The 12,938-nt window shown below is 40.1% G+C and overlaps 1 protein-coding gene across 1 annotated transcript in view; it reads left to right on the top strand.

Moving 5' to 3' along the window:
• SLFN11 (schlafen family member 11) overlaps positions 1–7,880 on the top strand; it is a 139,134-nt gene extending 131,254 nt beyond the window's left edge. Inside the window, exons 6-7 of the mRNA XM_056556731.1 lie at positions 3,108–3,822; positions 6,799–7,880. Coding sequence (XP_056412706.1) covers positions 3,108–3,822; positions 6,799–7,561 — 1,478 coding nt within the window. The 3' untranslated portion in view covers positions 7,562–7,880. The remainder of the gene's footprint in view (positions 1–3,107; positions 3,823–6,798) is intronic.
• The last annotated feature ends 5,058 nt before the right edge of the window (positions 7,881–12,938 follow it).

The raw sequence follows: 12,938 nt of genomic DNA, 5'->3' as shown, positions 1-12,938 counted from the left end.
GTGTCGCATGGGCTATGCGACACAAATTTGGTCGCACAACCCGACAAAAAGAGTCGGGTTGACCTTAGTAAATGAGGGCCGTTATTCTGGACAGGGCTAATTTATCTATGGGTACAGGTTTCACGAAAATGTAATATCCAGTGCCAGTGTAATGATAAGGGAATTTATTTTCGTGTTTTAAAAGTTTATAATATTTTTGTTTGTTTTATATTTTTGGGGTGTGGGTTCAAAAAGATATATTCCTTGGGACTTGTGCCCCTGATCTTTTAAGATTCTCACACAGATGTATGCACATTTTATGGGGCTGTGTACTTTTTACTCTTGAGTTCTATTAAAGGGGTACTCCGGCCCCCCTAATACATATTATCCCCTATCCAAGGAATAGGGGATAAGATGTCTGATCGCGGGGGTCCCGCCACTGTGGACCCCCGCAATCTGTCATTCAGCACCCACCTTTGTCAGCTCTCCGCAGCGCTGGAGGCTCAGAGTGTACTGCGTGACGACCACGGGCCCGAGTATCGTGACGTCACGACTCGTGTGACGTCCTGCCCCCTCCCATAGACTATCCTTTGGATAAGATGTATTAGGACCGGAGTACCCTTTTAAACTTAATAATATAATGATCATTTTTTTAAGCTTATAAATACACTATTTTCATGGCTGTATTCTTTTTCATGCAAAAATAGTTGAAAAAAGTCAAGAATTTTTTACAAATTTTGTGGGGGTTTTTACAATTTTTTCTGTTAAATTTTTTTAACCCCTTACCTTTTAAAAATCATTGTTTTTCCTCCTTACCTTTTAAAAATCATAACCCTTTAAATCCATATTATGGCTTATCTTTTGCGCCACCAATTCTACTTTGCAGTGACATTTGTAAGTTTACCCAAAAATCCACGGAGAAATGAAAAAAAAAATTGCGACAAAATTGAAGAAAAAACGCGATTTTGTAACTTTTGGGGGCTTCCGTTTCTACGCAGTACATTTTTCGGTAAAAATGACATCTTATATTTATTCTGTAGGTCCATACGTTTAAAATGATTCCCTACTTATATAGGTTTGATTTTGTCATGATTTTTTCCAGAAGTACAACTACATGCAGGAAAATTTATACGTTTAAAATTTTCATCTTCTGACCCCTAATCCTTTTTTTTTTTTTTCTGCATATGGGGATGTGTGAGGGCTCATTTTTTGCGCCGTGATCTGAAGTTTTTATTGGTACCATTTTTGTTTTGATCTGACTTTTTCATTTTTTTTAAGATATAAAAAGTGACCAAAAATACGCTATTTTGGAATTTTTTTACGTGTACGCAATTGACAGTGCGGTTTAATTAACTATACATTTTTATAGTTCGGAGATTTACGCACACTGCGATACCACATATGTTTATATTTATTTTTATTTACATAGTTTTTTTATGGGGAAAAGGGGGGTGATTCTGACTTTTATTAGGGAAGTGGTTAAATCACATTTATTAACACTTTCTTTTTTGAAATGTTATAGCCCCCATAAGGGACTATAACATGCATTACACTGATTTCCTACACTTATCACTGCCATGCATTAACATGGCATTGATCAGTGTTATCGCCGCTCAACTGCTCCTGCCTGGATCTCAGGCACGGAGCAGTCATTCTGCGATCGGACACGCAGGAGGCAGAGCCGACAAACGAGCAAGCCCTTGGCTGCTAGGGTCTTTCTGACCTGCTGAAAAATCATCTCCCCAAGTAGTAAGGATGTGCGACAGACTGCTGATTGCAGGAAAGGGCTGCAGAACGAATCACTCCTTATATAGGCTGCGTACACGGCTGCCAATCACAGAAATTAAGGCTTATGTACAGACTAGTTTGTGCCTTTATTAGGGGCCAAAGGCAGGCTGGGACAAGCTTTGCTTCAGTGAGTCTACAATTGGCTTATCAAGTCATCTCTTTCTTTCCTACTTTTTATTTTTTTTTTATGACCGCGTAGGGCAGCCAATGATTATCAATGATAAACTATTTATTGTTCCTTTTCTTCTTCATACATATCGGCAGTTATTATTATGATCACCCTGTCAGTCAGTGGTACGGCTAATGCAGCTCTGAAATAACAGTTGTGGGGTGGTTTCTAATGGTACCAGGTAACAGAATCTTTTGGAAAAGTGGAGCCCCATGAACCTGGCATAGAAAATGGAATTCCAGTTTATCCTTTTTTAGACATTTGCTCTTTTTAAATAAACTTTTTTTTAGCAATAGGCAAATTATTTAGTCACAAGTGAGTAACCCAGACACCCAAGTAATACATAAAACAACTACCTGAATAGGATACCCCTAGTGTGTAAATATTCAATTGAGCAAGATAATATGCAACGTAGAACACCTACAAAGAAGCTTTTGCTACAGTAAGTAAACGCTCCTAGAGAAAGCTGTGCAGATAGCATCAGAGGGTGAAGTTGGGGAAACAAGGTTTGCTATCCACAGTCACCCATAGATTGGGTTAGAATGGCATACCTAATGGCTTTTGTTTTAGGTACCAGTTTATTTGCACTCCAGCATTGCACTTTAGGTGATATTACTTTCTTGTTTGTGTGTCTATATAGAATATATATTTTTATATATTATTATACTATTGTGCAGTTTATTAGATTTTGGGCCTGTGCAATAATTGATATTGGATGTATCATGTATAGATTCCATTTCTTATCATACTGACCCATGTGATTTATTCACATTAAGGTATATGTTTACAATATGACACATACATGAATTGCTTCAGATTAATATTAAATATTAGTCATGGATATTTTTTGAATGGCATATTTTTGAATTATTATTTAATATACCTCTTTCTCTGTGAATGCTACTGTGCTCCTCAACGTATTTGTTATTAATGTGTATAATGTTTATGTTTTTATAGGATACTTTTTGGGGATGTTTTTGTGTTTTGAAATATAATGAATATTATTTTGATAAAATTATTGTGGTTATCAATTATTGTAGCAATTGAATATATGTAGCTCTATTAAGGTATTACATGCATGGATTGTAATTCTTTATTTTAAGTAACATTTCTTTAAATAGTTTAAAACACGGTTTTTGTGTTTTGTTTTCTCTTTTGTCCTATTTCACAGGTATTGAGAATGGGATAACAATAAAACCTGATAAACTGTATGAGGATCTTAAAGCAGAACACTCTGGTTTGGAAGACCTGTTCAATACTATACTGCCAAATTCTGGGGCAGTACTCATTGTATCTAGGAGCTGGGCTGTGGATGTAGGACAGAAGAGCAACCAACATGTTGTGTGTGATATTTTGTTCTTATCACCAAACAACTACCCAACACTATACTCTGTCTTCAATGCTGAGATTACTGACAAGGAGTTTGAGTATTCACAAACAACAGCTTTTGCCTTGAAGCAAAAATTTGTTAACATTGGAAGCTACACTAAAAAGTTTTGTATAATTCCTGCTATGCTGGATCTAAATACTAAAAATGGCAAATCCAGCTTCTCCTGGCCTAAGATAACGTATCCAGAGACATACAAACTGGAGGACTTGAATGCTGTAAAAAAATTACTACCACCTCTTTCACTAGTCATTCTCAGTTTTAGAAACATGCTAAGTGATAAGATTGGAATTGAGTACTTTAACCTTCTTACTATAGAACAGTATAAGGTGTTGTCAGAGAGTGTATTTAATCAGATCACCTTCGTGCATGGACCACCAGGAACTGGAAAGACTGTTATTGCCCTAGAGATAATCAAGAGATTAAAAAACAGAGACCATTGTTCAACTGATGAAATCCTCTACGTTTGTGAAAATAAACCATTAAGAGAGTATGTCAGGTAAATATAGCAATTTGACTTTTATTTATATACACCGAAGAAAGAAGAAACAAGTGCACTCACTGTTTAGAAGGCTTTATCTGGATCCTTTATTGTAAGGACAGACAGTGTGGGAGGTGGAATACGGTGGGGGTATTCAAGGCTTTTATTTATGTTTTTTCCAAGTCATGTATAGTCTCTTGCCCCACTTGAAGACACTTGGCTGCCAGCAGCATCCAATAGAGGAGGCATACTAAAATTTTTCAATAAGTTGACTGGAAGCTGTTATAATCTTTTGCAGTTAGTATACCATAATAGTGGCTTTATGCATATAGAATGCTGTTTCAATCTTGCTAGCATTTTTTATTGCGCCAATGCATTTAAAATATCAAGTGAAACATGGTAGATGATATTGATGTGTAGTATGCTACCATTTTATGTCCAGACTTAACCTCCTGAGCGGTATTCCCGAGCGTGACTCGGGGTTAATTTTCCCTGCCAGGATCGGTAACCCCGAGTCACGCTCGGGGTAGAATTGCAGGGTTCCCGGCCGGGCTGCACGATATATCGCAAAAGCAATGCGATATAGCGATGCGGCCCCCGGGAAAACATGCGATTATCTGCTCTGGTCGGCTCCCGTTGCGGGGGCCGGTCAGAGCAGGTAAAGAAAAATACTAAAAGTCAGTGTTTCCCTACCAGGGGGCCTCCAGCTGTTGCAAAACTACAACTCTCAGCATGCCCGAACAGCCAAAGGCTGTCCGGGCATGCTGGGAGTAGTAGTTTCACAACAGCTGGAGGTACCCTGTCAGAAAAACACTGAGCTAAATGTAAAAGGAAAAAGTAGTAAAATAAAAAAAAACTTTTGCTCACCTAGTCCCGGTCCCTGAAGATGTCGTTCCCCTCCGTGCGCTCTGGTCCCTGCTCTCTTCATCTTACAGGACCTTTCACTTTTCAGCCAATCACAGGCCGCAGTGGTGTAAAGCCTGTGATTGGCTGAAGGGGAAAGGGCTTGTTCTGCAGCAAATACACTAGGTTTGAAATCTGCCCGGCAATCCTAGTGTATTCTGCTGCAGGACAAGGTGACAAGGGGGGGGGGGGGGGAGAGAATGTGACAAAGGGGGGGGGGATGTGACGGGGGGGGGGGGGATTGTGACAGGGGAGGGGGAATGTGACATGAAGGGGGGGATGTGACAAGGGGGGGATGTGACAGGGGGAGGGGAATGTAACATGAAGGGGGAGAATGTGACAAGGGGGGAAGAATGTGACAAGGAGGGGGGAGAATGTGACGGGGGGATGTGACGAGGAAGAGGGGGAATGTGATGGGGGAGATGTGAAATTCAGTGCAAAAAAATTGTACCGCTTTTGGTACAAATTTCCAGAAAGAATCATACCGCCAGGGAGGTTAAATGCCTTTTTTGCTTGTCTTATCTTACAGTAATTTGCCCCACTTTTTCCTTACCTACAGACATTAGAAGAGGGGAGTAGTTGTTTTGGAATAACACAACTGCAATATCACTCAACTGTTTTTTTAGTTCTCCCAGAGGTGATGTATTGTGTGTGCCACACACAGGGGAGTAGATCCTGTATGACAGTTTAGTGGGCCAGGAGGTAGAGAGCAAAGAAGCTCATTAATAGGAGAAAGAAGCATTTTTTTTTCTTAAAGGGTATAATACAAAGTTTCTTACATTCACTTGTACTATTGATCCAGGCAGTTTTCTTGAAATGACTGCCTATTTAAGGCCCTTTTACACTGGATTACCCAATAATTGGCCAATGTAAAAGGGCCAGAGATCAGCAAATGAACAAGCAAACTCCTACATCCACTGCTCAAATGTTTTTTGTGCAACCAATAAAATCATTGTTATCCGCTTCCACGGGGGATTTGTGGCCAATAATGATGAATTTAAAGGGCTGCACGAACAATGCAATGATTACGGAGATCGGCACTTGCCATCTGCTGCGCATCACCTGTCTAAGAGGGCCCTTACACTGACAGTAATAAGCACAAAGCTGACCATTGGGAGCAGTCAGAAGTCTGTATTAATACCTGTTCAGTTTGCTTCTGATTGTGGCAGCCTTGCCTAAAGCAATTGTTCTTTCTACAAGGCCCTAATTAAGATGCTGAACACGGTTTCAATAAACAGCTCTCGAGTCAGTATGCAAATTAAACACAAAAAGACAATTGTGGATGTAATATACTGCTATCTGGGTGGCAGATCCAGCAAATACCACGACTAGAAACACCTACCTGTGCTCTTGAGGAAACCCGATATCCTGCACTCATTCTGAGCCACCTTCTGGTGCCTACCATGTCTCTGACCAGCGTGCTGGCCTGAGTTTGCACTGTTGGCACCTAGCACTTACTGCAACATTACAATTGCTTAGAGTCCTTGCCACACCCCCCACAGTATCGCCAAGGCCTGAGAAGAGTTTACCATTAGATTTTTGGCAGTGATTTCTTCATACTCCACCTGATGGAGGTAAACTATTGCTTTGTACTGACAGTTAAACTATGCTGCAGGACAGTTGTAGTGCAGTATACTATAATAGATAAAAAGTATCAAAATAATTTTTTTTTTTAATAAATAAGTAAATTCTAAAAAATAAATTAATAAATACCCATTTTCCAATAAAGCCTTATTCTTATTCAAGAGGTGGGCAGGCTTATCTGAGCAAGGAGGACAGAGGCAGAGAAGCTTGGAAAGCTGTCTCCCACCTCTGTTGCGCAAAAGACAGCATTAGCATATTAGCTACAGGGGCTATAACTTTGGCATGGGACCACCGATCAGGGTTAGTGATGCATCATTTTCAGCAGGTTCACCCGCAGTAAAACCCTGTGCATTGGGTTTATTGCAGGTGAATTGCAGGTCAGTTTCCCTGTAAAACTCATATCAATCTTTACATTAGCAAATTCAGGTGCAACTGATGATATAATGATTTCTTTCACTATCTGAATGGGAAATGTATTCTAATTATATCATTGTTTTTCATTTTCAGGAGTTACAACATCTGTCAGGTCATGACTCGTAAGTGGTTTATAACTCAGGAAAAAGTTATTGTTAAGCACATTGTGGTCGATGAGGCTCAGGCCTTTCGTGCAGATGAAGGTGATTGGTATAATAAAGCAAAACATATCACTGAAGAAGCTGATGGTGAATTATGGGTTTTCCTGGACATGTTCCAGTCACATCACAAGCAATGTACCGGTCTGCCAGAATACAGATTGCAGAACAAGCACATTTTAACAAAGGTGGTTCGGAGCCCTCAGTTAATATATGGCAAAATGCTTGAGAAAATGAAAACCATAGCTTCCAAAGCTAAGGACCCTTTTTTGGCTGAGCAAATAAAAAGAAGTGGGTGTCAGCATGGGATAAAGGGATCCTATGAAGTTAAGAAACTTGTGTCGGCTGACATTGTGAAGCATGTGGCTGAACACTGCAAGACCTATCTTTCTAGTGGTTACTCACAAACCGATATTGCTATTTTATGCAACACAGAAAATGCAGCTGGAATATACGCAGAACAACTTTCTAAGGAGATGAAACAGTTCGTAAGAAAACGAAGAATGGTATTCAGAAGTGCAGATGATACTACACAAGATGCTATCATTGTAGACAGTGTCCGGCGCTTTGCTGGACTAGAACGACTTATTGTGTTTGCAATTAACCCTGTATCTGAATTCTGTGATATTAACTCAAACCTTTTTGTCTGTGCGGCCTCAAGAGCTACTGGATGTCTACACATGCTTTATGAAATATAAGATTGACTATATAGTTCATTTATAAGGAATTGCCTTCAAAGATTTTATGGGCAATATTTCTTGAAAGGATCTTTAAAGGACATCTATAGTGCAAAATAACTTATCCCTTATCCGAAGGATAGGGGATAAGTTATAGAGCGCGGGGGGGTCCGAGCGTTGGGGCCCCCGCGATCTCCGGAACGGGGCCACGGCAATATACAAGAAAGGGGGCATTCCGTCCCCGCCTGACGCGGCAGCCGATACGCCTCCTCCATGTACCCCATAGAGATACATGGAGGGGGAATGTCTGCTGCGGCTTTCTGCTGGGGACGAAACTTCACTTCAGGAGATCCCGGGGGGCCCCAGCGCTCGAATCCCCCGCGATCTATAACTTATTCCCTATCCTTTGCGCTGGAGCACTCCTTTAAGGAAAATATATAAAATGCTACAACATAAGTAACTGTGGTGTAGTCACAAATTCCCAGATTTATCAAACTGTGTGAGAGAAAAAGTGTAGTGATTTCCCCACAGCAGCCAATCACAGCTCCCCTCATAGACGTCTGACAGGTAAGTTAAGGTCTTTGGGTTTGGAAACTTTAGTTTGTAACTGGATTGAACACTGGCTCATGGATCGTACCCAGAGAGTGGTGGTCAATGATTCGTACTCTGATTGGTCCCCGGTTATTAGTGGTGTACCCCAAGGTTCAGTACTGGGCCCGCTGTTGTTTAATTTATTTATCAATGATTTAGAGGATGGTATTAACAGCTCTGTTTCTATCTTTGCAGATGACACCAAGCTTTGTAGCACGGTACAGTCTATAGAGGATGTGCATAAGTTACAAGATGACTTGGATAGACTAAGTGTCTGGGCATCCACTTGGCAAATGAGGTTCAATGTGGATAAATGTAAAGTTATGCATCTGGGTACTAATAACCTGCATGCGTCGTATGTCTTAGGGGGGATTAAACTGGCAGAGTCACTGGTAGAGAAGGATCTGGGTGTACTTGTAGATCACAGACTACAGAATAGCATGCAATGTCAGGCTGCTGCTTCCAAAGCCAGCAGGATATTGTCATGTATAAAAAGAGGCATGGACTCAAGGGACAGGGACATAATACTCCCCCTTTATAAAGCATTGGTACAGCCTCACCTGGAATATGCTGTTCAGTTTTGGTCGCCTGTACATAAAAGGGACACTGCGGAGCTGGAAAGGGGGCAGAGATGTGCTACTAAACTAATATGGGGCATGGAACATCTTAGCTATGAGGAGCGATTAAAGGAGTTACAATTGTTTAGTCTTGAGAAGAGACGTTTAAGGGGGGATATGATAAACGTATACAAGTATATAAATGGCCCATACAAAAATATGGAGAAAAACTGTTCCAGGTTAAACCCCCCCCCAAAGGACGAGGGGGCACTCCCTCCGTCTGGAGAAGAAAAGGTTTAGTCTAAAGGGGCGACACGCCTTCTTTACCATAAGGACTGTTAATATATGGAACAGTCTACCTCAGGAACTGGTCACAGCACGAACAATTAACATCTTTAAAACAGGGTAATATACATTCCTGGAACAAAATAACATTAATGCTTATGCAGAATTATAAAACGACATCCCTTCCCCTTATCCCCTTACACCCTTCCCTTCAATTCCCTGGTTGGACTTGATGGACGTATGTCTTTTTTCAACCATACTATGTGATTGGTTGCTGTGGGACAATCACTCCACTTTTTCTCTCACACAGTTTGAAAAACCTCCCCCTTTAAAGTAACTAAATTGTTTGTCCACTAATTCTATATGTAATATAATATTCAAAGCTGAACATAATCTTTAAATGGAATCTGTCTGCTGTATTTGATGCTAAGAGCTGCGGGCAGTGTTGAATAGCTGTTAGGGTATAAAAGTAAACTACCTTTCTTGGAGAGGATGGTGGTTGCCAAAAATTTCCATTTCATTTCTCAGCCAGTTGTCAGGAAGGTGGAGCTGCTCAAGTGCCACAGTTGGCTTGTCTCCTCGCTTACCCTTAAACCCCTTTTTGATTTATGTACAGTGCTCTGACATGATCCATTTAAAGGGGTTATCCAGGAATAGAAAAACAGAGCTACTTTCTTTCAAAAACCGCGCCAAGTCTGTCTCCAGGTTGGGTGTGGTTCTGCAGCTCAGTTCCATTGAAATGAATTGAGCAAAGTTGTAAAACCACACCCAACCTGGAAACAGGCGTGGAACAGTTTTTGAAAGAAATTAGCTGTGTTTTTCTATTCCTTGATAACCCCTTTAACACACAGAGGGGGAGATTTATTAAAACCTGTCCAGAGGAAAAGTTGCTGCATTGTCCATAGCAACCAATCTGATTGCTTCTTTCATTTTTGAAAATGCCTCTGAAAAATTAAACAAGCGATCAGATTGGTTGCTATGGGCAACTCAGCAACTTTTACTCTAGGTAAGTTTTGCTAAATCTCCTCCAGAGTTTTAAGCTTTTTTGCCAGCATCTTTGTTGCAGTTTTTAACTGGGTGTTTTTCCTTTTTTTTTTTTCTCGAAACTGTGCGGCCAGATGTTACTTCAACCCCTTAATGACACAGCTAATTTTTTTTCCTCCACCCCTTTAAAATCCATGGGGGAGATTTATCAAAACCTGTTCAGAGGAAAAGTTGCTGAGTTTTCCATAGCAACCAATCAGATCGCTTCTTTTATTTTTCAGAGACCTTTTCAAAAGTGAAAGAAGCAAACTGATTGGTTGCTATGGGCAACTCAGCAACTTTTCCTTTGGACAGGTTTTAATAAATCTCCCCCATAACTTAAAGTTTTCCATCTATAGAGCCAGACTTCTTTTTACGCGGTGCACTTTACTGGGTATTACTTGGGTATTGTTTTAATCACATTGACCTATAGAATAAAGGTAATGTATCATTTTTCCCATAAAGTGCATGGCATAACAGCATAACACCCCCCCCCCCCCCCCCCCCCCCCAAGTAGCAAAATTGCAGTTTTCTAAATTTCCTCTCGCAAATAATATTTTTGTCGGTTGCACCGTACATTTTATGGTAAGATAAAAGAAGCCATTACAAAGTGCAATTATTCACGCAAAAAACAAGCCCTCATATGGGTCTGTAGGTCAAAAAATAAGAGTTATGGATCTTAACCCAATATGGACCAAGCCCATTTTAACCTTAAGGACCAGGCCAATTTTATTTATTTTCGTTTTTTCCTCGCCTTCTAAAATCCATAACTCTTTAATATTTCCATCCACAGACCCATATAAGTGCTTGTTTTTTGCGTGTTTTGTGGGTTAATACGATTAAAATGATACCCATGGCTAGATACTTTTTTTTTCTTTCAATAGTTTTTTATTGAATTTTACCAAAATAGAAAAACAAACATGTATAAAGGACAGGCGCAGCTGTCAACTTATTATTTTTACAACAACAAAAACAGCGAACATTTGTTTACTGCATAAAGGAAGACTTGGTTGTCGATTCAATCTTACATATGATAGGCAGTTGTTTAACCAAACCAAAAGGAAAACAGAAATAAAAGACTAAAGTAAAATAAATAAAAATAAAGGAAATATAACATCTCTGAGATAACTTATGTGGTAGAATGGCTAGATACTTTTATATTGTTGTACTGCTTAAAAAAAATCTAAAACTTTTTGTACAAAATCAGTAATCTAAAATCGCCCTATTTTGACCACCCATAACTTTTTCATTTTTCAGTATAGAGGGCAGTATGAGGGCTCATTTTTTGCGCCGTCCTCTGTACTTTTTATCGATATCAGATTTCCATATATAAAACTTTTAGTGCAAACGAACAGGATGTCCAGCGCAGATGAAAGAACAAATTCTTTATTGCATAAAAGCTTCAGTACAGAGAGGACATGACAAAGTGACGCGTTTCGGTACTAGCAGCGGACCTTAGTCACTTTGTCATGTCGTCTCTGTACTGAAGCTTTTATGCAATAAAGAATTTGTTCCTTCATCTGCATTGGACATCCTGTTCGTTTGCACTCTTGTGTTACTTGGCGTTGCCCACGCCAGTCCTGGCGCTACAGGCTTTAGGAGTGAGCTGGACATTCTTCTATTTGGTTTCTACATAAAACCTTTAGATCATTTTTTATAAAAAAAATTTTTGGGGGGGTAAGATGGGAAAAACGGACAATTTTCATTTTTTATTGGGGGAGAGGATTTTTAACTTTTTTTTAACTTTTTTATTTTTAAATTTTCCAACTTTTTTTTACACTTTTTATGTCTCCATAGGGGACTATCTATAGCAGTGATGGCGAACCTATGGCACGACAAGCCCTCTCTGTGGGCACGTGGCCATAGTTCTCCATTAGGGATGTCCCGATACTAGTATTTGCATGGGAAAATGAAAGAGAACGGATCCAGCTCAATGCAGATAAAATCGGGTTTAATCCATAGGACAAGGAAGGAACAAGTTACGCGGTTCAAGCGCTGCAAGCCCGATTAAACCCGATTTTATCTGCATTGAGCTGGATCCGTTCTCTTTCATTTTCCCATTGGCTGGTGCCGTCCAACGCCCGGATCCGTGCTCTACTGTTTGGGGCGGGGTGAGCTGGCTCTCACCTTGTTTGCCTTTCTAGTATTTGCATGGTATCGGGGACCCACGGCTAATACCGGACATCGCCGATTGGGCTGATGTCCGGTATTAACCCTTTAGATGCCGCTATCAAAATTGATTGCGGCATCTAAAACTGGAGAATACACTGCCAGTGAGCTCAGCGGAGCTGTTCGGGATCGCTGCGGTGAAATTGCGGCATCCCGAACAGCTGACAGGACAGCGGGAGGTGTCTTACCGTGCTCCCGGCTGTCCAATCGGCGTTTGATTGCTCCAAGCCTGAAATCCAGGCTTGGAGCAAATCAAGCGCAGAAAACACTGATCAATGCATTCCTATGGCATTGTAAGAGATCAGTGTATGCAGTTTTATAGCCACTAGAGGGGGTATAACACCGCATAAAAAAAGTAAAAAAAAAAAGAAGTTAATAATTGTGATTTAACCCTTTCCCTCATAGAAATTAGAATCACCCCCTTTTCCCATTAAAAAAAAGTGTGTAAATAAAAACAAACATATGTGGTATCGCCGCGTGCGTAAATGTCCGAACTATAAAAATATATCGTTCATTAAACCACACGGTCAATGGCGTATGCGCAAAAAAATTCCAAAATATCTTATTTTTGGTAACTTTTTAGACCGTAAAAAAAAAAAGCAATCAAAAAGTCTGATCAAAACAAAAATGGTACCGATAAAAACTTCAGATCATGGCGCAAAAAATGAGCCACGCTCGTGGGAAAATAAAAAAAATTATAGGGTTCAGAAGTTGACCATTTTAAACATATAAATTTTCGTGCTTGTAGTTCTGAGTTTTTCCAGAAGTATGAC

The sequence above is a fragment of the Hyla sarda genome, chromosome 2 (genome assembly GCF_029499605.1).
Source record: "Hyla sarda isolate aHylSar1 chromosome 2, aHylSar1.hap1, whole genome shotgun sequence".
NCBI classification, from domain to species: domain Eukaryota; kingdom Metazoa; phylum Chordata; class Amphibia; order Anura; family Hylidae; genus Hyla; species Hyla sarda.
Note: the sequence above shows the minus strand (reverse complement) of the source record. Positions and strands in the feature narration are given on the sequence as shown.